The sequence below is a fragment of the Aquila chrysaetos genome, chromosome 5 (assembly GCF_900496995.4).
Source record: "Aquila chrysaetos chrysaetos chromosome 5, bAquChr1.4, whole genome shotgun sequence".
Lineage (NCBI taxonomy): Eukaryota > Metazoa > Chordata > Aves > Accipitriformes > Accipitridae > Aquila > Aquila chrysaetos.
This window is the reverse complement of record NC_044008.1, coordinates 54,688,797-54,715,410: the sequence shown is the minus strand read 5'-3', so window position 1 is coordinate 54,715,410 and position 26,614 is coordinate 54,688,797. Positions and strand designations below refer to the sequence as shown.

Genomic DNA, 26,614 nt, shown 5'->3' with positions numbered 1-26,614 from the left:
ATTGGTTACTGCCAAGAGACCCTCGTGATGGACACAGTGAGAAATGCTAGACTAGATTAGACAAGGCAAACTGAAACATGTCCATGAATTCTCTGCAAGGAGTGATAGTCAAACCTCCAGACACAATTATTTTCCCCTGCTTCCTGCATTTCGTGTTATTTCTCTAACAAAAGCTGCTTGGCAATAGGAATTACAAGGCTTTTTGGAGACACTAACAGATGACTTATAAGGGGCTTGCTTGCTTCCCAGCCACGAGACGAGCACTGCGCTCGCCAGATGAATTGCTCAGGAGACATTTTATAGAATCGTTCCGAAGTGAGTCACGCACCCCTGAAACACATGGCACCGTCCCCGTCCCCGCAAGCTGGCTCCCTGCCACGGCACAGCTTTCCTCCTCAGCCTTAGGTAGTGACTTGGCTTCCTTCTGAGCTTCTCCATGGAAATGCTGATGGCTCTCTCCCCTCCTGGTGTGAAGATGGTGAGTTTAACTGTGTAAGAAGAGCCTCTGTCCTACTGCACAGATTATCCAGAATCATCGACACCAAAAGCTATCAGCAAACATTTAAGGCACCCTCACAGCTAGGAAGGTGATGACTCAAATGATGCCGTTAAGGACAACAAAACCAAATGCTTTTTACTTATCTCAGCAACACACACTCTACAAATACCCCAAATGCACTGAAAATTATAGGAAAAAATGCTCAATTGCCACTGAAATGCATTCTGGTCTGGGGGAAAGCAGAGCAGGACAATAAATACTATGGTTCAAGGAGGAGTCAAGAACTCACAAATGCATTTTGCTGGTAGTGAAGGAAGAGAAAAGCCAAAGCTTTTGTAGCCAAATTGAAGTTGGCTGAGATGTTAGCCTTTGTAGAAAGCGCTATTCCTTGAAAAAAAAAAAAAAAATATAAAAGAGTGTCTTGGCTGAAAGACTTCTCCCATTTCTTTGTGATTTCCAAATCAACTTAGGATAGATTATAAAGGGTGGCTTTATCCAGCAAAGGAGAAGATGGGACATCTGTGCAACTGCAGCCCACTGCAGCACAGAGGGATGTTCTGTGGGGCTTTGTGGATTATCGATTCTCTGCTGCATGCTATATGCCACAAAACGTATTCATTTCACAAATCTCAGATCTGTCAAAGAAAAGTGTAATGCTACGAACTGGCATGTTCCGCAGGGAGAGCTGGAGAGACAGAGGAAGTCATTGGAGACCATATCCCTGTAACAGCAAGGAGCTCGTAAGCAAAAATATAGGATGATCGTAAGAATTAGACAGTATCACAGAAGATGAATAAGTAAAGTTCTAGTGATTCTGGTCAGTTTGACCTGAGGAAAGACTCCTTCTTCATCCCAAACTACATCATATCAATTACCCTGAGCAGATGGTCAAGACAACCCTATAAGATACCTGAGAGACTTCCTATATAGCACCAAGAGCCTCAGCATAACTCCCCTCCCTCAGCTGTGGCCAGTTCATTCAATACTGCCTGAATCACTCTTCAATCCATCCGAGTCCAAACCTGAGGAGGCTGCACCAAGGAAAGGGTTAACATTGACTCTAGCCTTCCCCCACTACAGCACAGCCCTTTGCCCCCAGCCCTGGGTGCTCCCTCTGCACACCTCCTTGGCCAGGCCACAACACACTGGGTAGGTGTTGAAGTGCTCCCATCAGTTCTGGCTTTCTGAGGGGGCTGCAGTTTTAATTGTATTAATTGTTAATTAGTAGGCATCCTTGTTCTTCTGCTGTTAAGTGTGAGAGCAAGAGGGCAGGTCAGGCAGCAGTTCCCCTGGCTTAGAGGGCAAGCCCTGACGAGGATTAGCACTGGCTTCTGCGGTTCTAATTGAATTAGCGCTGCCTCTGTGCAGCCATGACCCACCTTTCTCCGTTGCCCCACAGCACAGTGACCAACCCAAAGGACAGGATCGAGGTCTTGGCTGTAGCTCAGACTGGGTACTTACAGCCTGTCATCATCAGCATCAGCCGGTGTCCGACCACGTGCTGGTACCATATCTATCCCAGACAACCACCAACAGCGGCCACTTCACTCTCTTGCTGGTCTGACTGGTTACATCCCTCTGAGCCCCTCTAGGTTTTCAGAAGCCTGAACCCATGTTCCTTGCATGGGATCCCATTAAAACCCACGGGAACACTAACACATGCAAAAAGAAGACACTATTACAAGCCACGGGGGAGAGTGGTACCTCAACCCCTGCACTGAGAGACAGTGCTGAACCCCTGGGCTTGTCCCAAAATCCTTGCATCCCCTCCAGCCAGGCAGGACCTGCCAGCCACGGGTGGTGGCTCCAACACTGCTCTGTGGGAGATACACATGGACAACCAGAGCGCCAAGGACCAACCAGCTGGACTGCAGGGCTGCAGCAGAGGAGGGCCAGGAAGGTGCCGTGAGTTAGAAGATAAGCTCGGCAGCAGAGCTTATCAAGGCATCCTCCTCCTCTCCTGTGGGAAAGTGATGCCCAGCCCTTGCCAATTCCTCTGCAAAGCTTCCTACAGGAAGTTTCTGGCACTGGGAATGGTTGCCAGCACAGGATTAGCAGCCTGTTGATTTAAAGGGCTTATTACAGGAGCTTAATTCTATTTTGACAGACGAAAGTAAGTCAATTACAGCTAGAAATAGCTCGGAATTTGGGTTGTGGGTTTTTTTTTTTTTTTCTTCATCTCCTCCCTTTCTGTGAGTTGTGGTATCATTTCCTTCCCTTTCTTTACCTCAAAGCCAGCGTTTTCTGTAAGATGCCTCTCTGGCCCAGGGAAGTCTCAAACACAGGCACTTGGGGCAGACATGGTTCTTCTCACCCATTGCTGCTGCCTGGGATGCACCACAGCACCAGAGCCTCCACTCCTCCCAGCCCGCCCAGGCTGCCTGCGGACCTGCCCTTCACAGCCCTCTCCCTGGAGCTCCCCCTTAGGCTTGCTCCTGTGGGAAATGACCCCAAAAACTGTCCTGTGCCCACCCCCTGCACTGACATGCAACGTGAGCTGGGACAGAGCGACACCCAGCATGGACCAACTGACCAGAAGAGCTCAGGCTCAGAGGTGTGCAGGCAAAGAAGTACTCAAAGCAATCAAGAAACATTAATGCTGAGGCTCAGAGGTGGGAGTACCAGCTACATGAGTGAAATCCCACCCTGGGAGATCGACGGGGTCTAGTCAGGATCAGGTAGGACAACTACTGCCACTAAGCCACCTCCAGCATAATCCACCACCTGCCTAGACTCCCTGAGTGCCTAATGAACTCTCTCTAGAGAAACAAAGCGAGAAAGCAAGAGCCTACCCCATCCCCAAGCCATTTACATGGAAATCTCACCCAGCAGGACCAGACTATGTCAGTCGCCTCCCTGCCTTGGCTGGTCATTTAAGATGAGCAGTGCAATTGTCACCACTGCAGGAGCGTAAAGGCTACTCAGGAACAGCCCTTGGGCCTCTGCCACTGCCGAACCCGTCCAGGCTGCCATGAGCTCCCTGACCTGAGAAGCTGTGTGAGACTTGCATGTGTCACTCAAGCACAAGGTGACAAACCTCATCACTAGCTCATCACACACACATTTCTCCAAGGAAAGCCCTAACCGTAGGTTGGGGAGTTATCATGGTGACACCCAGGCTTACAGCCACAAAAGCATTAGAAGACTTAGGCTCACTATATTGCATGGCTAAAAGACCTCACACTCAAAGTGCAGAGGGGGGAGCCCCTGCTTGCGAGGTGGTCTCCAGTTCTCATCTAGGGACCAGCCACTGCCTGTGGAGTCCTCCTCACGGTCTGCAGAAAGAAACAGCTCACGCCGTTTGCCTCTGGCACAAACCCATCGATCGCTCCCCAGCTCAGGAGGCTCACAAAATCCTGGCTCCGAGCACACCAGAAACGCTCTCACCCTCGGACAGCATGCAGCAGGCGCAGCGAGGGGTAGGCAGTCCTGACGTTGATGTGATGCTTCAGGATGAGCTCATTCACCCACTCCACTCGTTCCTTGCCCCCCTTGGCCATGAACGCCGGGATCCAGAGGATGCTGCCATTGAGGCTGTGGAGGCGTTGCAGCAGCTTCTCCCTCCATGTCTCGTTCACCAGGTCCTCGAAGGCCCGTTGGATGACTGAGGGGTTCATGGTCACCAGGTCCGTCTTCATGCCCACGTCCTGCGAGTACTCCTGGACAGGGGCCAGATTGCACCTGCGAGGGGAAGCACCAAACAGCCTTTTACAATGGACGTGAGAGGGCAGTGATAAAAACAAGGGGTGTTTGATGCCAGAAGTCGACATGGGCAGTGACAGATGTGCCCATTCACCCTCATTTTGGGGAGGAGGAGGAGTGAGAATGAGTCTCTGCAATAAATTAGAGAGGCTCTGACATGCCGTCATGTGTGTGCATATTCCTCTGGGGCAATGTTAATAACAGAAATAACTGGTGTCTGGTGGGTGGGTTTGTACGGATCGGTATCTCTTCTGGTGTGGTTCAAAAATAACACATAGCAACAAACCTCCCGTCTTTGCTGCCATGGCAGATTTGAAATGAAACGGCCTTTCCCACGCAAGGAAAGCAATCACCTATTAATTATAGCCCTGCTGGGGTAATATTATCCCAAGTCCCTTTTCCCTTCCCAATAAGTCTCTGCTAACAGCAGACCCGGTGGCACTGGCAGTGATAATGATACCAGTGGGCAGTGGATGCCAGGACATGGTCTCCACAGGGTTTGGCTGTCTGGAGGCTGTGACCTTCAAAAAACGTCTCTTTCTGTAGTATTAGTTGGTGCCTCCTCTCAGGCTGCGCATGCTGATACAGGCACACATGCTCCCCTGGGAGCTCCCATGCCACAACCTTCTGCGTCACGCCAGGGACAAGGGCTGAGGGGCTCCGGGATAAACTGCCAACAAATCACCCTCGTTATATGGTGGTTTCCTACAGCTCCTCGAGGGGGGATCCACAGCCGTTAAGCCGTGGCCCTGCCATGCACGTGGCGCTGGGTATATGGGACAGGTGACCAGCTGATGGAGGGATGCAGAGAGATGCACCCCCAGCGTGGTGAAAACCAGAGGGTACCCACATGTTAGTACACTGCATGCTCTCCTGAGGCGTTTTACAGTGAAGTTACAGTATTTAATGAGCAGGAATTGCATCCTAACCATCTGCCTTGATAATCAGCCGTTACTACTGTTTTCCCTACTTTACAGATGGGGAAGCTAAGGGAATGGTGTAAAGAAAATCCAGCTACTGGCACATGGGGCTCTTCTGATCCACTCATCACAGGAGTAAAATCGCTGAAAATAAACGTTGGGTCTGAAGAGTGAAGCTGTATCCTGGACACAGAGCTCATCGCTGGTCACTGCCAGCCCTGCTGAAAAGGCTGCCTGGACGGAGCAAACCTTCATCAGGAAGATGCAGATTCAAGTGGTGGCTTAGATAACCTACAGTGGGAAGAGCATGTCCATGCCAGATCTGCACTAGCATACCTGGCTGGAGAGAAGTCGCTCAAAATCCCAATCCTTATACCCAGAAAGGCTTTTCTCCTGCAACTTTGCTGCCTGCCACGAAAGCCCCTCCCTAAACTTTGCCGGAACTGCAATAAGCAATTTTTCCTTTTGCTCACTCTGGTTACACTTAAGGATGCGAAGGATAGTGTCCTGTCCCCCGCGGACAGGACAGAGCTGCCAGCAGCCAGGCAGGCTGGAACAGCCAGGTTTGAGCGGGGGGCAGAGGTGACATTATCCTTGTTCCCACGTCACGCCGAGGACCGCCTCTGTGAGCCGCTGATGGATTGGGCTGTCTTCATAATAGACTAGCCAGAAAGCAAATATCTGCACATACATAAATCATCAGCAGACTCCTACAGCCCCTCAGCTAACGGATGTACACGGGTGTTGGGGATGGGAGGGCTGGCACGCTCCTCTCCACTTCAAGCACCTTCTGTGGTGAATTTGGCATGTGCCCCAGTGGGGGTCAGGATCTGCCGGTGCGGGTCCATGGGGCAGTGCATCTGCGGGGACATCGGTGCTGGGGACGGAATGGCCACAGGAGAGCGTCGGACCTGGGCATGCAGAAGCGTGGTGCCAGGGCACCATGCGGCGCACCCAGTGCTTGAGGGGAGACGTGACCTGGGGAAGGATCGAGCTTGTGTCCACAGGAGAGTCCGGGACAGGGTGTATTTACAAGAGGGTAAGTATGTGGGAAAAGAGGAGTGAGTGCTTGCGCCTGGGGGTGCTGGGGGTTAATGGAGCCCTGGGGGGTTAACGGTGCACCGTAAGAACGCATGGGGTGCATTTGCAAGGACAGCGGGGGAGCACTTGGTTGGTAGAAGCATTTGCAGCGGGACGTTCGCATCGGTGAACTCTACGCGTGCACGCGGGGCTGCAAGGCTGCGCCGCACCACGTGGATTGGGACTCCAGCCCCTTTCCACCTCTCCAAACCCTCCCCAAACCCTCCCAGCCCCATCGTGCGGCAGGGCGTGGGCCCCTACCTTATCACGAAGCTGTGTGCGTCGATCTCAGGGCCGCAGCCGCTGCTGAGCAGGACCCCCGAGTTGCCCACGATGGCGCAGGTGGGGAACTGCTTGCCCTTGAGGGGCGAGGTGCGGGGCAGCAGCTCGTACAGGTTCTGCGAGACGTTCATGGTGCTGTCCCTGTCAAAGACATAGTGGATGATGTCCCCCGGCTTCAGCGTCCCCTTCAGCACCGAAATGTCCTTCTCTGCATCCAGGAACTTCAAGATCTGTTTCCTGAGGACAGGGAATGAAACAGCCCATCAGGTGAGGTACAGAGATAACTTGGGTCATACATAAGATGAACTCTTGCCTCCTGGCTGCTCTTGCTCTGTGGCCAGTCCATCTGACTGATGCTCTCCAGAAAGAGCTTACAAAGAGCTATCTCCATCTTAACGCCCGCTCCTTCTCCACCCATCCCTTCCTGGGCAGGCTAGCACAGTCAGCCCACCATTAGTGGGGGGTCCTTGCATTTACCCCGGGCAGAGGGTCTCCTTCTCCCCTCCATGACCCGCTGCCAGTGCACAGTAATTCCACTTGCCCTGGAAAACGGGCGCTCAAGTGCTCCTTGTTTCGTCATTGTAAGGCCAGCTGGTTCAGCCGGGAATTCATTTCCAAGTGATCGCTTACAGATATGAAGCCTAGCTCAGCAGGAGATAAGCCTTTTATTTCTTCCTCGACTTCTTTAGATGATATACAGAGGCAATTTGCCAGCTTGCACTGGAGAGGACCAAATCTGTCTCTTGTCCTATAGGTAATTACCAGTACCTGATCTTCAAAGAGAGTGTCTGGTTGTGTCTCCATTTGGATGAGGCTGGTTTAATGTTGTGCTTAATGCTTTCATTACTTCTGTCAACAACAGCTGGAGACGAAGAGTCATTTATTACTACCTCAGCTCTAGAGAAAAGAAAGACAGGGAGAAGGAGAGAGACAGGATCCGTTAGCATCCCAATGGCATTTCTAATCACTGTCTTTGGCTCTGGCTGCTGGAATTCAAACTTCATCAGAAAAGCAAAATTGTAGTTATTAGCTAAACGAGAACTGAAAGCCTGTTTGTATTCTGCTACACTCAAGCAGACAGACACAAATCCTTAAATACCTGCTCGATTATATGAACACAGACTTACAGCCAGGCACAGCTCTGCAGAAAACACAACCTTACACATCTAGCTGTAGAAAGGCATGCACACAAAACCACAAGCAGGCTCTGCAAAGACAGGCTGGCAGACAGACACTTGCAGACAAGACACCCCAGAGTCCCGGGGAGCCCTCTAAATTCACCAAGACATTTCCTATGTGGGCAGCCAAGGTTGCTGCCCTGTTGCCTCATGGTCGCACATGAACACCCCGAAGTGGAGCCAGCTCAGCTCCTGGAGAGGGTTAAAATCCTCGTCAGAGAAGTGCAACCTTCACTTCACCTAAAGGAGAAATTAATTTAGCTGAGCCGCTGGGTGCTGCTTGTGAGATTGGGCTATGAGCATCCCGTACCGAACAGGGGTAGGCTGGCTCGCTGGTAGCTTTTTCCCCCGTTAGAAGAGAGCACGAGGATTTCAGCATCCGTATTGCCTGCTCCAGACCCAGAAATGAGCAGGGGGAGGGACAACAGCCAGATGCTGCGGTTTGGACATGATCACTGGGACACCCCAGTTTTTAATCCCTGCTCTAAGAAGCAAATCAGCCCCAGCAGTTCAGTGCCATTTACATCAAATGGAAGATGAATATTTGATTCCAGCCAGCCGCCCTCCAAAGAGAATACCCAAGCATCTCATCAAGAAGCTGCACGTGCATCTGCAGCCCTGAAAAAACCTTCACACTACAGAGTGCTCTGAAAAATACACAGCCAAAGCACTCGCTGTCAGCTGAAGGGAGTCCCCCTCTCTGGTGCAAAGGGCTTTTTCCAGCTGGGAAATGGTTTGCAAATAAATACATTTATAAAAAGCACGTAAACCTCAAGGAGGGAGAAGAGTGAGAGATGGGGCAGAGCTGGTGGCCCAGGCTCATGGACAACATCCAGCTCCTGGGAGCACATCTCCAGCCCCAGGAAGGAGCTCCTGAGGACACACTGTGGCTCACACCACATAACATTTCAGAAAGGCAAGGAAATGTGTTTATAAATGCTGGCTGCCAGTGTCCTTGTGTGTGTTTGTACAGTACCTCTCCAGAGCCTGCCAGTTGAGGCTGTTGGATTTGTTTGCATCTTGCATTTTGCCGTATTACCTCGTGTCTTGCAAAGCTTACTTATCAGGTGTCAAAAATCATAAAGGAAATAGGGTAAAGAAATCTTGGGGAATAACTACGATTTTTTTGGTTTTGTCCATTTTCTGTGTTTTGATCATGGGTGATAAATTCATCACAGAATGGTATCACTCTTTCTTTCTTGTGTGGTGTCACTAAGCTTTGCAACCGTGCCACTTGGTAATGCTGGGCTGACATGAAATCATTGTAAAAAAACCCACAGAGAGACACTGAATGAGGCTGTGATGCCACGAAATGACTCTGCAATGGAGCGACGTTACTGAAGTGCATTACGATAAAACCAAATGAAGTTCTGATGTCAAAGACAGCGATCTCTCTTCTAACAGCACGTAGTAAAACTACGAAAATGGCAACTCTGTCACTGACTTATTTTCACAATAAGTAACTCTCTCTTTCTCATTCTCTCAATCACCACAACTTGCAGATCCTTGGTTATTTGCAAATGATTATTGCACTGAGCTGGGGGAAGGAGGGGGAGAAACGATTAAGAAAATGCAAAGCAGAAGTGAAAAGAAACAGATATATTTGCTAAATAAGAACAGCACTATCCAGCGAAGAGGAGAAGCAGATTAATAGCTGCCTTACAGCAAAAACAAATGAACACAAAATCTAATTTACAAACCTATTAGATTTGCTATGTAAGCTGTTCACAGCTGATCTGATTGTACCTCTGCCTCCAGAACTCCTGCAAGACAAAGGAAATGCATTATTTATAAACCCAGCTCCTCTTTGCCAAGCATTGTTCAACAGTCAAGAGATCCTGCTCTGAAGGGCTCCGAACAGAGACACTGCTGCGCCGTTTGCATCCCACCCCATCCAGACGGGAGATGTCCTGATGCCTGTGAAGGGCTTTTCACATCCGTTGTCATTGCGGCCCTACTGCGACTGTAAAATCATTCCGGCAAAAAAGCTCCTAACAAACCCAATTAATAATACCTGCGCAATCCAACCAGCCATCAGAGACATCTGGTCTCTGTCGTCAAAGCAGCATGCAGCCTACAGGTTGCATTAAATACATCTCTACTTTTTTTTACGAGTCAGGTGTTAGCAGTGCATAGAGAAGGTCTCCTCCATCACCAGGTTACCAAGCGACTTTACCTGTCCTTTTCAGATGAGGACTGAGCTGAATGATCTGGACAGGCTTCCCACCACTGTCTTCATCTTGGGCTTTCAGTTGAGATTACCCAACATCTCCATTTTATCCAGACTGAGCCACCAGCCTCCTGGGTGACTCGTGGAGAACTCATCCTCACAGTGAGCCTTCTCCTGGCTCCCAGTGACCCAGGCCAGACCCAGGGCCTCATTCCAGCCCCCTCCAATCCCATGAGTGCCCTGAAGCCCCTTGTCCCCACCTCTGGTGTAACCTGGCTGAAGCTACGAGGCCAACTCACCACAGTCATTGGCATGCTGGAGCTGAGACCTGAAGTGACAGCTTGTCACTCCCATGGCCTGCCACCACTGCACAAGGACAAGTGCCAGACCTGTGTGAGCAAGACCTGTGGGAACGGACAGCCAAAGTTTCCAGCACCTATATGATGCTATAATGAAGAATAGGTGGGTCCAAGCCCCTTCAGAAATAAATGCCACTCATACAACCAGTGAATCCTCACTTAAAAATAAATACATACAAGTATTGGTCTGCATCTAGTTGGCTGCAGAGCCCCTTCTTGCTTTAGCTTGCTATTTTCAATGGTGTCACAAAGAACCAGTTGCCCACTTCGTAATGCTCAGTGGGAGCTGGGCTCCTAGTCACACACATTTTAACTGCCGCATGCTCATTGCTCTGTTTTATTGTTTCCATTGCACAGATGTCCAAATGAACATACTCATAAAGAGAACCAAATTGTCTTCCAGCAGAAATATTGTTACCTGGAAATATATACGTTAATGAAAATGTATCTCAGGAGCACGTATTTCTACCAGTCCTGAAAAAATCCCAAATGCATTAGACATAAATGAAAAAGAAATAGAGTGTGTGAACATTTGGTGCCATCAAAAAAGATTTTCAGAGTTGCAGGATGCGATGTAAAGCCCTTCATTAGGCTGAGCACAGCCCTCAGCACCGCATAACATCAAACCCTTGGAAATCCCACAATGGTTGTCCCTTTCCTCCCTCCTGCTGGAGACCATCTATGGCCAAGTCAGAGCGATTCCTGCTCCGACACTCTCCTCTTTCCTTTGACAAATCTGAGAGTCAGTGAGCTGTTTCATTTTTTGGTGCATCAAGGGAACAGCAGGACTAGCTTATTCCTAGAGCCTACTGGCATTTAACAAGCCTCTGCTTTAATAGGGTTCACCGCAGGGTGTGGGAGCAGACTGGATTAGTGTGCAAACCACACATCCTTTCAGAGACGTCTCCTCTGAAGGAGCCTTCCAAATGGGATTCACACTCCTTCACACTTGCTGTAAGACAGGTAGGGACTGGATTAAGGGCTTAGAAAAAGATATGCTGCTCCCTGAATAAGTGCTGGTTCACAATCTCTGTGAAAGAAATTAGGAAGTGGAGAAGACCTGTTAGCTCCCATGTTTTGCAGCTATGGCAGGACTGATCCAAAGCATCACAACGTATTATTCAAATGCATTTATCCAGTCTAGCTTTACATGCCCCCAGCGACAGGTCTGTGCATGTCTCCTCCTGAAATTAAGGCAGGCACCGGGGCTGGAGATGCTGGGCGTGAGGAAGACAAGTTGAGGGCACATCTCCCAACAAATTGTGTGCAGAGGTGGTGGGGAAGGAGATCGGCTGCCTGGATCCCCTGCTGAGCAACCCCTCAAGGACAGTTTCAGGGGTTACTCTTTCCCACTTGCACACTGTGAAAAACGAACGTTTTCAAAATATTGTAATGCAAACAGAGCACGAAGTGTTCTGCTGTCATATATGAACATGGAGGGGGTGGCTTATCAGTGGAGAAGAGAGCAGGGCTCTGCTAGCCATCTTCCCATTACTTACTCCATGGCACTGGGCTCACTGCTTTGCTGGCCAGCAGCAGCCAGGATGCTCTTGGTGGCCACCCGAGATGCTGGCAAAGACACTGCTCCCTGTACCAGGCTTGGTTTCTCTCTCCGAGCCACGGAGATTGCCTGAAGCTGGGACGTGATACTTGGCTGAAGGTCTCAGCTGGTTTTGTGAATCCTAAAATGCTACTGTGGCTTCAAAACCATCAGCCTTTTGGCCCTTTGTGTCCTACACTGCAACTTGTGGACATCTTCCCTACAATCTCCCTTTGTACAGTCAAAGACAATGTGTGCTGTGAATATGACACCATGGGGTGAATCCACGTCCAGCCATACTGCTCAGCTCAGCCCACCGGTGGGTACCAGCCAGGAAAACCAGCTGCTCAAAACACCCATAGTTTAGCCAAGCACGGTATTTCCCAAGGTCTGCCATAGTTCATTACCAACACAGGCAAGACAATATTGCTGTACTGTTTCACTTCCCCCACCTGGGAAGAGGAAAACATTAAGAAACGGAGGGCACTAATTAAGAGGCACACGTTAAAAAAAAGTCAGCCCATTTTATTATACCTTGCTGACCTGGAGTTTCACATCTCTTGGCTTCAAAAGGCAAAGACCAACCTCGATTAAAATTGCACAGATAGGCATTGATTTTGAAAAGCTTTCTAGAGCTACACCGTGTTTAGATTGAATTGCCTTATTAATCTAGTTGTTATCAGTTTGATTGTATAGCCAGCTCCACAAAGTACCAACCTGCTTCCTAATCCTATTATTTACAAAACGCTCTTCTTTTGACTTCTGTTGGGATGTTTTCCAGTGATAAGTCGCATCTATGTGTGCTAATGCCATATTACTGGCTTATGCCATCCTTTTTCACTTTTGCTTTGAGATTTTCAAGCTGAATTTCCACTATCTAAGATATTATATAGGTCAAAACAGTCTGTGCTCAGATGTAAAGTGACACTGATTCATATATCAGAGGATAAAAAAGAAAAATTGTCTTATGGTTCAGGTGCAAATTTTCTTGGATGAATAATTTCTGACAAATAAGGTATGCGAAGACTTTTCTATTCACCCACTATGAATGGGCTGTTTAGGGTTTTCGCTTCCTTTTTCATCGTTTCCCACTTATTAAATGATTCTCTTAATTGTTGCTAGGTACGGTTCGGTCTTGCTTCGAGCAATTTGGATACATGAAATCAAAGCTGCTTTGACTGAGCAAGTAGGTCACACAGCCTCTTTGGGCGAGTGGATCTCTAAGAGCAGGCTTTATGCATCCATATTCTCAGGCTTACAAACTAAAAAATGTGTCTTCCATGGATATTTTACAATGCCAACCTCACAAGTCCTGCTTCTCCCCAGCATCTGTGGCAGACGATACACATGGGAAGCAGGCACGAGAAGCATGAACTATCTAGAAATTTCAGCCGTACCCAACCACCCATTTAGCCACATTTGTGGAGCCCATTCCTGGTGGAACAAAACCTCTGCCTCTTCCTGACCTTGAGCAATCCAAGTCCTCCTCTTCTCCGTCCTCCACATAAAAGAGAGATAATAATCCCTTGGGGGATTGTTAAGCAGAATTTATCCATCTGAATTCCTCAGAAAGAGAGTTCAGAGTGCCACAATTTTTATCTGAGGCGTTCAAATGATTAATACCTACCAACTAAGGTTTCACAACTTGCTTTTGTGTTAGGTGCATTTTATGATCCTTGTTTTACAGCTGGGACGCTGGGGTGAAGTGGCTTGGCCTGAAACACCAAAAAATGACAGTCCCACAAGCCAGGACAGGAGCAGGCACTATGGGCTTACAGCAGACCTGTCCTCTTGAAAATGCTGCTCTTTACTTGCTCAGTGTGAGTACGGCTCTTGCTGGGTGAGAGGGTAGGGCACGTCACCCAGAGGACCACAGGAATCAATCTGAAAAGGTCTCCCTGGCCTGAAAAGCACATGCAGCCATTGGTCTGCTGAAATGGCTGCAGGCTGTACCCATAAGGCAGTCTGTATCTCTTAAAAAAAGAAAAAAAATCGCCACCTATATTTACTTTGCTTTTCAAGGATTGCTCTGATGTTGTCCTAAAGACCAGAATGGCTGTTTTCTATCTGAAGAGCACATGAGCGTGATGCCAGGCCTGGTCAGGGACCACCCTCTCAAAATCACTGCCCTCCCAACTCAGGGGCTCTCGCCGAGGCAGCTGGGTGGGGAGGGCACGCGGAGAGGGATGCTCACAGACCCTCTGCAGGATGCTGCCTCGTGGCCAGACGGACCCAGTCACTGTAACTAACAGTTCTGGGGAAAGGCAGACACTGCCCAGCCACTGGAAATGAAATACAAACACATAGATCGCCCCCCTCCTCCCAAGCTTGATAGACTTGCTCCTGCTGACGCTCACAGTGATATATAATCCCGTGTGCATTCACGGGCATAAGCCAGACCTTGCAACATCAGGGACTAGCTGGCACGCCACCTCATTAGAGATGGGCTTGGATGCACCGACTGCCCTATTAAGTGAGTGAATTCATTCTGCTGACTAAGAGCAGTGCAGTCATTAAGCTAAGCCATGTGCTCCCTGAGTCCTCAAAGATGGGGCGGGAGTCGCTCGGGCCAGTGCTGTGAAATGTGGATCAGGATACAGGTTTCAATCCTCCCTCCTCTTCCCTGAAATTCAGGGTTTGTGTTGAGACCAGCAGAGCAGCAAACGCGACTCCAGGGCTTTTAGGGGAATATGGCCGCATTTCCAAGTTGTCTATGGAAGAGAAATAATTGGCTTCTGAGGGCCAACCTGTCCAGCCTGCCTTGCAGGGTGGGGAAGCAAAGGTGTCCCAGGAGCCCAAAGTGAGCAGGAACCGAGCCCAGAGGCTGGAAACCAGGATTCCTCAGGGACCATATCCTAGCTTTCCATCTCCACATCAGGGTCTCACTGAAAAGATGGAAAAAGGCCACATTCATTGGCAAGTCCCCGTGTGGGCTTCTCACTGGACACTCAAGTGGTTTCTGCGGGGTTTAGGTCGAAGCCCACCCATATCCATAAAATGCTCTGCTATCACAGGAGAGACTAATTTAGAGGAAAGGCTTCACTGCTGGTTAGCCCCACATGGAAACCAACATGCAACCAATTAGAACCAAAAGCCAAAGCCAGGTGAGAAGCGATGGGATCAGAGGTGCATTTTTGAACCTTGAAATAACATACTGAAACAAACATCATGCACTCTCCCTAACACTGGTCTTCCCCCATCCAGAAATGCAGCTTTCGTGGGCTCGTTTCTCATCTCGCCTTCTTGCATCACATTTCATAACACACCGGGAGGAGCCAGGACATCTGACACTTGCAGATCATTCCCTGTGACGTTTCACCAGTCACTTTTGGGGCTTTCATCCTGGGGTGTGGAGGAGATTGCAATTAAGAGAAGTGGTAGCCATTGGGCAGCCCTGCGTACCCGCGCTCTCCTGGTGAGCAAGGTTCCCTCTGTAGGGATTAATTTGGAAGACATTTCTAAAGCATTTGTCTGCTAGGATGAAAGATCCTGCAATACATCTTGATGAGACATTTGAAATTGCACTTCGATGTGTTTAAAATCTCACTTGTTCATATTGTCACAGCTTGGCAGCCTGAGTGTCAAAAACTTCCTAAATATCAGGTGCTATTTTTACTGCTCCAAGTTTCATTCTTTCTATTGAGTCATACGACCACATTTGGGAGAGTGTGCCCACACCATGGCTTTCAGGAAAATCACCTTGCCCCGCTGGGGTCCTGATGCGGCTCTGGTATATGAGCCGCAGGGGCAGCACTTGTGCAGCCAGGCTGGCGGCATAGCATCTTCCAGCAAGGCAAGGAGACTCGGTGTAAAAGCGCCAGCCGATGGCCTCGCTGTTGCTCACAGCCCTTGCTATTACCCACCACGTGAAAAAAAGATCTGTCAGTGTCATTCAAACCAGCCTTGCTAATTTGGTCACCTCCTCCCATGCCCCAATCCCACCTCCGTCACGTCACCCATCCTGCAGGCTCCTTCCCGGGGACCACAACAAGATGGGAAGGTCGAAGGCGCTCAGCATCCCTACCTGTCAGGTGGTAACCGTGGCTCCACAGCAGCTCCCACGTAAATGAGAACAGGGTTTGGCCCTGAGATTTCTGCCTGGCTGCAAATCACTCTCTATAATCATTGCAAGCGTACGCTGAGGACGCAGGAATCAAGACACATGAGTTTGCAAAACAGAGACACCTATTGCTTAATAGGGAATAAGCCAATTAGGCTGAAACGCTTATGTGACAAAACTGGTGAAGAATCAGCAGGAACAGTGCAGCTCCGACGACTAAAGGACAGGAGGCAATGGGAGGGACGCCCGTGGCAGCCTGCCACCAGGATGCTGCTTGGGGATCACTCTGCACTGGGGTAACTGGAGCACCACAACCAAAACCCCATCCCTGCCTTGAGCTACCTGCCCTGAAGGACCTGTAAGAGGCAGGAGGATGCTTGAAGCAGCCTGATGGTTACTGCTGCCCATGAGGGAGCCATGGTCCACTACTTTCAGGCTCTGCCCCTAAGCCAGCATGCACTTTCCCTGAGCCAGAAAAGTCTCTCGCACCTGTAGAGTGTCAGCTCTCACATCCACATGCATTCACCATAACGTCAGCATGACCTGACTCAATCACCCCGTGATGCTCTTGTTTTATCACTGCTCTAAAGACAAAATACTCATGTGCTCGCAGGGCTCAAACGTCACATACTTCACCTCTCCCCATCATGCGTACTGGCAGGACCTTATTCCTTCCTTCATCTCAGGTCTGCCACTAGAAGTTTATTCTTGGCATCGGTTCAGTTTCTTTGGCTGTGTTAATGAAACAGCCAACAACGAAAAAGACGTTAAGGCAGGCAAAAAGGATCCAGTGAGGGGCTTGGGACTGGTGGAGGGCTGTGTGTTTGTGTGTTTAGCTTTCCCCTTCTGGAAGGGAGAAGGAAAAAACCCCAAGAGCCCAGCAAAGACCTAGAAAGGAGCTGAGACAGAAGCCTCACTGCTTAAAAAACATGTCTACGCCATACATTTTTCCTGAGATAATTTTTTCAGCCAACAGAGCAGAGCTATCAGGGAGTGCAAACAGCAGAGCATCAGTCTTGCAGCAGATCCTGTCACCCTGAGCATTTGCATCCCAAAAGACAGAAATCCCAGTGGCTCCTGCAGCATCTTGGATGCCAAATACCTTGGGAAATGAGAATGGTGCAATATGAAAAGAAATCGTGTCTGAGAGGCTGTGGGTCCTTGGGCTCATCCTCCCACACCCATCTCTTGCCTACTTTCCCCACTGCTCTGCACAGCCCCTTGGAATACTGAAGGTCTCGTGTGGTTTCTTCTTTCACTGTTGATGTGGATGCTGAGGACCTGTCCCAGGCAGTGACATCCTCCTGAGGTGGTTCTTCTGTACGAGCATCCTCAAAATAACATCTGGTGCCTACACAAAGAGGGCTGGCAGTGCCTGGATGACAGCTACACCCCGCAACCAGGAACTGCCTGAGGTGTTTGCCCACCATTACAGGCACTCACCACCAACAGAGCCATCCCAGAACCTTTGCAGGAACTTAGTCCCCAGATGACAATGTCCAGGTGCCAAGTGTTGAAAAGCCAATAGCTGTTTCAGAACTCGGCCTCCTCCCTCCTCCCCTCGTTCATAAAGCTACACCATGGAAATCCAGGCGGCAGTAAGAAGAAGTTTAATTACCAGCTGAGCAGCTGCTGGTTGACAGTCGAGTGTGCTTCTGGGTGTCTGAAAAGGCACTGGAGATGCCTTATGACAATGCTTAACCTTCACAGGGGAAACATGTCCCCTGTTGTAGCCGCTGGCTGAGAGCTGAATTATATTCCTGAAGACGCCAGTAAAGCCTGGGCTGGGAGGTGATGGGTCATGGTGGAAGAACCATCCTTCGATTCGGAGCTGCCAGATACACGAGCAATACCTGGAGCCCACTGCGATGCTGTTTGACTGAGGGAGGCCTTGAGAGAGCACTTCAAAACTGTGTCGTGACTGTGACATTATGTGCTTTTAAAAGCAGCCCTGCCCATGGAGAGCACTGGACAGGGAGGGACAGCGTGCTCAATATGCAGACGGCCAGCCTGGGGTTTTTTTTGTGTGTGTTTGTTTGTGATATTCCCAGTGAATTTCTGCATGCAATAACGAGGACTTTATTTGCAGTAGCAATAAGAAAGAGTCCAGCACTTAAATTTGGAAAGAGTTGACCCGGTGCATAAGCAGCGAGGTTGATGAATCAAACACCGTGCAAACAAGGAACCTCAGAAGGGTCAATCACAGGGCCAGCAGAGTTAGTGGGATCAGGGCGATGAAGCTGCTGACTGCCTGGCAAAGGGGAGAATCCCTAAAGCTGATGGCATTTCTGCCTTGTAGTGTCATCCCCAAGAGGGATGATCACCCCTGGGCTGGTGCAAGGACTCCTAATGGGGTTACCTGATGGCAGGACACAGCTTTTGTGCTGTGGCATCACTTGCTGCTTCAGGAGAACCGTTTTGGTCCCACCACCCACACACTGAGCACCTTTACCATGTGCTGCCCTCCCTGCTCATCCTCCTTCCTGCTCCCAGCCTGCCCTCTCACCCCGCACCATCGCCGCTACCCTAGCAGGTTTTGGCAGTGCCATGCTCGTCTCCCTGGACTGGCCCTTTTGCTTCCCGACTGGAGCCAGTGCTGCTGCTGTTGATGAGGATGCATCTCCCAAGGCCACCACCACCACCAGTGCTGCTGCTCAGCCAAGACAAGGAGTTGTTTAGATTTACAGTGGGAACACAAAGAAAAAGGAGCTGTAAAGATGCTCTTTTTTTTTTTCTTTCTCTTTTTGCTTCTTTTTTCTATTGCATTACAAGGGGCAGAGCTGCTGACACCAGCCTGCTCTGCCAGGGTGCTTGCTGAAGGACACCTGAAACTCTGCTCCTACGGTGAATTTACTGTGCCAGGGAACTCCCTTGTTTCCAGAGGCAACTGGGGACGGAAACCAGAGAAATGGCAAAATAATTACTGTCTAATGTTGTAGTTCAGGCTTATTTCTTGCTGCTGAGGATGACCCAGGCCCAGGGAAAACAAATGATGGAGGCAATTAAAAGAAGTCTGTCTTTGGAACAAATGTTTTTTATAGCAACAGTGCCTGTAGATGTATTTAAGTAGTGCTGGTCTCAGGGATGAAAAAACAAAATACCTGTAGCCTGAAAGCCCAAGGACAGATAAGGGAGCTCCCGTTAAATGCGTTCCTTGAGGATTAAAAGCACATCTGACATGCAAGTAGGCACCGATGAACAGATGTCCAAGCAGAATAACCATGGTTGCTGCAGAGAACACAAGAGAAAAGTGACCCCTTCATCCACGCGCGGGAGAGGCCAGGAGGGCTCACAGCTGCAGCAGGATCTGCTGTGTCACTGCTGGCTGTGGTCCCAGGGCTTCGCTCTCTGCCCACGAGTACGGCAGTAGCACGGAGGAGCGGGCACTGTACTGCTGACGGCTGAATCTCTTAACCTCGCCGTTAGCTGCTCAACAAGCCTTCGCTAAATGAACCAACATTTGCAACTCCTTGTTCTCTGCAGAGAGAAAAAGGTTTCCTTTGCTTTCCAGACTGGAATTGTGCATTTGCAGGGTTAGAGGTGGGAAACAAAAAGCCCACCCGGACGAAAGGGAAACTTGAAGCCCTTGTGGGAACTGCTTTGCTCTCTTCATTGCTCTGGTCACTGGGGGTGGGACTGGCCATGGGTCCAGCAACTCTGCACCCAAGAAGCGCTGACTGGCGACACGCGTTCTCCTACCACAGCTACTGCCTTCCTCACTGGCAAGCTCGGAAATTCCTTCCTTGGGGGTCTTGCAAGCTCCTGACAATCAGGACTAGACCAAAGGTAACTTTTCACCAACTCTACTGGAAAGGCCTTAGAGGGACTGGTTACATTCATGGTGCTGGGTTTTCTTTTTGTTCCACTGGATTGCTCAGGGGTCTGCTAGTGCTTTTGATCCTGCTGCTGCCAGCCCTTCTGCCGAACACCGATTCCCTGCAGGTACCACTGCTCCCACCACTCCCTCAGAGCTCAGCTTAAGGAAACAAGGTACGGAGAGTCATCTCCTTCGGCTTGCTCTAGGCAGGAGCACAGGGGTTTTGGATACGTCTTTGTGGTAGCTACCCCTGCCCCTGCAGGGCAGCAGGAGATGAAGGAGTGCTTTACAGAGAGGAAGGGGAGCTCTGCAGCTAACCTGAAATTGGCTGCTTGAGCTCAAGTTATCATCAGAAGAGTTGCAATCAAAGCCTACACCGAGTATTTTCTTACTCAAATCACTCCAACATTGCTTTTATTTTCCAGCCTGATGCATCATGGGGCTTTTGTTAGAGCCCTGCCATACCCGACGAGTACAAAGGTCTCTCCATTGGCTCCATTTACATGAATAGTTACAGGGTACCTGCGGGCTTCTGTCCTGCAGAGAGGTATCACTCCTCCAGACCAACCCCGATAATTGTTGGCTTGTGTGCACCCGCTGTGTGAGTGCACAAAAGTGTATGTTGCTAGAATATAGCACTTTTTTCAACAAAACTTTCTGGTGGAGAGCAAGTCTTAGACTAACTCTGGATCAGGTGCAGTAAATCACAGCCTGAAAGACCTAAGCAGGACATTTATACTCCATGGACCAACCTTGATAAGAAGCGTTACGACTACAGCACGCTACAGACCACTCAGAGCAAGCACATCAGCCACCGTAAAGGACACAAAATCTCTTTGTGGCATTCCTGAGCCTTTGAAAGGCAAGCGTTAGAAAAGGGCACATGAGGAAAAAGTGGCAATTTACTGACAAGCTTCCAGGCAGGCCAGCAATATTAGATACTCCAATTCATCACTTAAAAAGAGCAGAATATAATTCCTCTTGTAATCAGGATGGAAAGGCATATGGTCTAGACTGGCAAAGAAAAGGTTGACTCATATTAAGACCAACCCATTACCAAGTGTCAAGTGCTCCCTAAGATGGCTCACAGGCTAATTTGAGAAGTCACCTGGTGGCAGCAGGTCACCAGCTCCCTCTACAGACAATCAGGACACAGCCGGACCCCTGCAGAACTGCTACAGCAGATGCATAATAACAAAGAGTCCCTTTAAACTGCCAGCAAGGAGCAGAATTTTCCTCCTTGTCACCGGCAATAATTATTCCACTCGATGCCGAGTCCTTTGTCTTCCTCCATGGCGAGAGGTCTGGCCCGCTCCCCTATCCCGGGGTGGATGAAGAAATGGCTGCGATTGCATTAGCGTTCCCCAAGTGAATGTGTCTTTTGTTTCCTTCCAGGGAAACAAAGAGCCAGAGCGATGGAGGGAAATGTAGGCGCCACTGGGCTGCAGGAAAAGTTCAGCAGCCTGGAACCAGGTGGTTGTTCGGGAACAAAGTGCCAAGACCGTTAGCAATGGCAATACTTCACCGCGGCAGCACACGCCGGCGAGCGCGAGAAGCGAGCCAAGGCGAGTGGGACGAGAGCATCTGCCTGCCCGCTGACATCCCGCAGCACCGCCGAGCATGCAGTTCGAGCGATGCGTCTATGGGTGATATGTATATATAATGACAAGGATGTAGTAGGATGAAAACCCGTGCACGGGGCTGGCTGCAGGGTGGGAGGAACAGGCTAACAAGAGCGACACGGCGTTAGGAGCAAGAAACTGCTGAATTTTCATCCTTGCCCTGACACCTCTTTGTTTCAGTATCCCCTGGCTGCAGGAGGTAGTATAAGAATATCTGAGGAGCAAGACAGGACTGCTTAAGGAGCACACATCTTTCTCAGAAGCCTCTGGCAGGCAGAGGAGCTCCAGCCACCCCTGGCTCCTACCTTCATCTGTGATGCTGGGAACTTACTGTCCAGGGAAATAGCATGATTGTTTTGTTGTTGTTCTTTTCCCAGTAATATTATATTCTTACTTTGTACCTAATGAACATTTTGTTCGTTCTTTCTGCAATTCTCAGTATTTGTAGGTGAGAGAAATATGTTCCCCCCTGCTCCCACCCATATGAGGCATATTCTTCAAAGACAATCCAAATCACAGGTGGGGGGCAGGGTATGTGTAAAAGTGGGCAAGCTGTTCGCTCCTCACAATAATTAGAGAGTGTTTTGATGCCAAGGAAAAAGAAGAAAAGAGTTGCACCTGCCTGCATTTCCCAGCCCCCCTCAGTGCCCTGAACCTGCCAGGGGACACCTGGCCAGCTCTTCGCTTTCCTTAATGCTTGGGCTGCGCTGACCAAAGTGAAGGTGGTCTACAGGGTTGTGGAGGAGGATACTGAGCCACACGATCCATCAGCCAAATATTCCTGACCTGGCGGAGAGCTGCACAAATATCCGGTATCTCCCAAACCTCTCAGTGAGAAGAGCTGTTCCCTCCTGGACACACAGAGAGCTCGTGGAAAACTTTGGAAGGGTCTCTTTCTCTACACTGTTGTGCACTTTGCTGTCATGCAGTCCCCTTTACCTACAGGGCCTGTTGCGAAAGATGCTGCTATCATGTGGCCCTCAAAGTTGAAAACCGTTTATCGTCCCCTGATCTGTTGCAGGTCAGGCACTCAGCTTTTCCACATCTCCCCAGCAATATACTTCAGTCAGGTCAGGGCGCTGTGTTGACCATTCCTGGTACCACAGCAGCACAGGGATGATGTGTTTTTTGTGCCAGGCTCCTGTGCTAAGAGCGCACTGTGTCAGATGAACAGTGCTTGGCCCCTCGCTGTCTTTGGGATGAAGCAGCTCATCAAACCCGAACCACTTCAGAGATGCAATGGGTAACAAAAGTGGGTGGGAGAGGGCAAAGCAAGAGAAAAGGTCAGTTTGCCCTAGTTCATGATTACTTCTTAATATAACAGGGTCTCACCTTTGCTCTGTGCATCCCTGTAACAGAAGCACAGCTTATGTGGGAACTTATCTATGAATGGTCTGGGATTAATGCATATCAGAGGGCACCAGATGGCAGGACCCCTCCTTCACTCCCTGGGGTGTAGGGTGCTCCTCTCCTTTGCTAGTTACCTCATGCACTACAATTTCTGAAATGCTGTATGAAACAAGCTGCTGGCCGTTTCTACAGAACTCGTCTGACCCTGTTGCCGTCTCTGCCGCTGCACTGCTTGGCAGTACTTCCTTGGAGGAACTACAGCAACAAACTCGGATGCCAGGGCTTGGAGATAAGCAGCCAGCGAACATCCAATTTCCATACAATGTACAGAAAAGAGAGGAGAAGAAAACCACAACACTGGGAATCCCTAATGAACCAGGGTGAAAACCAGGACAAGTAAGTAACAAAACAGAATAGATTTTCAATAAGGGCACAGCAAGTTCTAGCGGACAGATCTAGCAGATAGACGAGGCGAGAGAAGAAAGAACAGAAGCCGGAAAAGAAGATGGGAGGAAAGCAAGGGGATCAGAGCAGTCTGTCCGATGGGGAGGATGCTTCAGAAGATTTTCATTTCCTTTATTATTATATAGATAGTGCCAGCTCATTGCAGAGCAACAATTCATCTAGCCTGGTAACCTACAGTCCGGTGCTGGATGTTTCTGGACAAGGCTACTGACCTTTAAGCACTTCTTTGCCCGTGGCACCCAATCCAATGTAACAATGAAACAATGACAAACATCACTGCCTTTCATTTATAATTTCAGCCAGGTGTTTGTTTTGATGCAACACAGTGGACGATGCCACCCGGTCCCAAATAGAAAGACCTTGTGCCATTTGGGCACTATGAGTGCACCCCACATTACTAGAATTATTTGTTTTCCCTCACTGCTGTAGTCAGTTCCTCAAGTTAATGCAAGTCCTCCTCTCCGCATTTGTTCCTCTCATCCCCTAAGTTTCCAAGCAGCCCTCAGAGATGGGGTTTATGGGGTGGGTAGGGTGTTGCTCCTCTGCCCAGACTTTGGGGCCGCTTTAGCCCCTGCCATACCGGGCACCTGCAGGTAAGCACCCACCCTTGTAGGTGACCGGGAAAGGGTGATCACGAAGCCCCTGATGCACCCCGTGGGGACAGACGAGTGGGTTGAAGTCTCCCACCCTGCTCCATCACCCCCACCAGCTGGTCCCTGCTCAGTCTCCCCCACCCTGCAGACTGGTCCTTGGTCCAGCACCCCGCAGGCTGGTCCCTTATCCGTCACCCCGCGGGCTGGTGCCCCCTCTGCCACGCCCATCCGGACCAGCACCCCTGCCCAAGCGCCCTGGGCTGCAACTTGCCCCACCGTCCCTGGCCAGCAGACTGCCTGCACCAGCATCCCGCTGAGGGACCTGCTCCACCAGTCCAGCAGCACCTGAGCACTGCCCGCGCCCAAACCCCTCTCCCCAGACCACTAACTGCTCCAACACCTCTCAACCAGACTGGTACCCCCCCCAGCATCCCTACCCAGACCTGTACCTGACAGAGCATCCCTACCCGGACCGGCACTTCTACGTCTCTAACGGGACCGGTACCCGCTGCAGCATCCCTGCCCGGACCGGTACCTCAGCGTCTCTAACGGGAGCGGTACTAGCTCCCGCACCCTCGCCCGGACCGGCGTGGCTCTCCCCCGGCCCCGTGCCCCGTCGCGCCCCGTCCTGCCCGGCGGCGGGGCGGTCCCGCCCGGGGCTGCCGCCGGCTCCGCGGCGCTGCGCGGGAGCGGAGCGAGCTCCCTTCCCACTTCAGCACGGCAAGAAACCGGGAGAGCCGGAGACAAAGAAACTGTCCGGGCGCTCCCCCCCCTCCACCTCCGCCGCCGCCTCCTCCTCCTCCTCCTCCTCCTCCTCCTCTTCCTCCGCCGCCTCCAGCACCCCTATCCTCCGCGCCCCTCCGCGCCCCTCCGCCCCGGGGAAGGGGGTATTTACCCGCTTTCCTCCTCGATCTCGGAGATATCTGCGAAGATGAGGAAACCGACAAGCAGCGTGAGCAACGCCAGCGTCCAGCCCCGGCACGGCAGCGGCATGGCTCCCGGGCTGGGCTGGGCCGGGCCGGGCCGGGCCGCTCCGCGCCGCGCCGCTCCGCGGGGTGCGGAGCGCGGCGCGCCGCGCCGCGCCGCGTCCCGGCTCGGCGCCGCCGCCGCCGCCGCCCGGCGGGGCCGCTCCGCCCCTCGGCGCCCGCGGAGCGCCCGTCCCGCCCCGCCCGGCGCGGGGAGGGGAGAGGAGGGGGCGCACGGGGCGGGCCCTGCCCCCCGCCGCCCCCCGCCGCTAAAGTTTGCGGTGGGTCCCCGCGGCGTCCCGGCAGCGGCTGCCCCGCGTCCCGGGGGGAGCGCGCACACGCACGCACAGACACGACCCGCCGCCTGCCCGCCCTCGGAGGTGCCCCCTGCGAGCGGGCTTTGCTTTTTGTTGCCGCTGCCCCTGCGCGGCCGTGGCACGTCCCCAACCTTGCGCGCACCGGCGCGGTGTGGCGGGGTCAGTCCTGGCGGGCGGCGGGGGCGGGGGGGGAGGAGTACGCGCAGGCGGGTGGTTCCTCCCCGAAAGGACAAAAACTGTAATAAAATAAGACAAAGCTAACTACTGTTTGCGATGGCGGTGGTGACTGTGCCTTTCCCTCTCTCGCAAGGTGCGTGCAATAAAGCAGATCTTCTGGGATGGAAAACACTTGGTAAAATAAGATCATGAATAACTGATCACACTTATCTCTGTTACTATTAATTCCTATTTTAGTATCAATAATCCTTTTGCATTACTATAAATACTGTCATAACCATACCGGTCCCGCCACGACTCTTTGAATCTTGCTTGGAACAGGCAGAATTTATTTAAGCGGAAACTGCACAAGGGGCTCTGCTCCTGGGGCACTTGGATGGGTCTGCCACACGCGCAGCTCCTGCGAGCAACCTCCTGCAGGCTACAGGCGTACCCTTAGGTTTTGTTATGGACAGAAAAGGCTGCAGTTTCCATCCAGAAAAGGAGATGAAAGTGTATGAAAGTTGGGAAGAAGGAAAAAGGGACTGGCTGGACCAAAGAACAGCCCAAAAAAGACCAAGAAGTCCTTTCCCTATATCCCTGTTATCTCTTAGTCCAGCGCCAGCCCTGGAGAGGCGAGGCTGGCTGTGCTGGGGGGTGAGGCAAGGCCAGCCTGGCAGAGCATCTCCAAATCCAAGCATAATTCTTTTGGACCAGAAAGTTGCTGAAAATCAGAATATCTGGTGATATATGCACCACCAAGCTGGAGAGGGATGCAGTGGATTTATAATGCAGCAGATAGAAGCAGCACAGATGTGTTGAGAGAGAGAGATACTAATTGCTTACATATTTAAAACAGCATCTTTAGTCTGAATGGGAGGCACCGTTAAGCAAAACAGAGCTATTAACTGGGGCCACTTGGAAAGCTGCCATTTTTCCTTCTGCGCACGGCTTTTTGCATCGATACAAAAGTACGTTGCTCAGGCCATGATACGCTGTCAATGTTGTGTGATTCCTACGGAGGACGCCGAGGTGCTTTGCACGGGGGTAAGTGTGTCCAGACGTACGGGGATGCATAATACCGGTATTGTGTATGGGAAGGCATACTCAGTGGAAGATTTTTCTCTTTATCTGGATTAAATGGTAGAAGGAGCCCGTTATGGCCGATGTGCTTTCCTAGCAATTCTGAAACTCTTGTAGAAAGAGGAGACAAACAAATCACCGTTACATTTATAGGTAAAAAATACAACATAGGTGAGTCTGGTACAATTACACTGTAGTATATATGGCAAATTCACAGTCCAGGATACAGCTTTTATAATAGTGCATATTCAGGCCCCTAGGGAGAAAGTGATTTTAGGTGGTGTAAGTAGCACCATAATTTAACTTCTGCATAAATCTGAGAAAAGCCTCATTTTCCTTCCGTTTTATTGTTCTTGGACTCCTTTTGCTCACCCTATTCTGGAGTTTCACAGCAGTGTGACTGGCCTGAGGATGAGGAAACAGGCTTTGAGGTGACCTTGCTGGTGTGGGGACTGA

The 26,614-nt window shown here is 50.7% G+C and overlaps 1 protein-coding gene across 2 annotated transcripts in view; it reads right to left on the bottom strand.

Annotated features, from left to right (window-relative positions):
* ST8SIA2 (ST8 alpha-N-acetyl-neuraminide alpha-2,8-sialyltransferase 2) overlaps positions 1–26,505 on the bottom strand; it is a 35,654-nt gene extending 9,149 nt beyond the window's left edge. The window contains exons 1-5 of one of the 2 annotated variants that reach the window (XM_041123804.1): positions 26,462–26,505; positions 9,362–9,424; positions 7,252–7,380; positions 6,463–6,720; positions 3,887–4,180 (exon numbers count right to left, since the gene is read on the bottom strand). In XM_041123804.1, the coding sequence (XP_040979738.1) occupies positions 3,887–4,180; positions 6,463–6,720; positions 7,252–7,380; positions 9,362–9,424; positions 26,462–26,490 (773 nt within the window). In that variant the 5' untranslated portion in view covers positions 26,491–26,505. Of the gene's footprint in view, positions 1–3,886; positions 4,181–6,462; positions 6,721–7,251; positions 7,381–9,361; positions 9,425–24,532; positions 24,741–26,461 lie in introns of those variants that run through there. The other variant, XM_030015643.2, reaches the window with a different exon arrangement.
* Between the last annotated feature and the right edge of the window lie 109 nt (positions 26,506–26,614).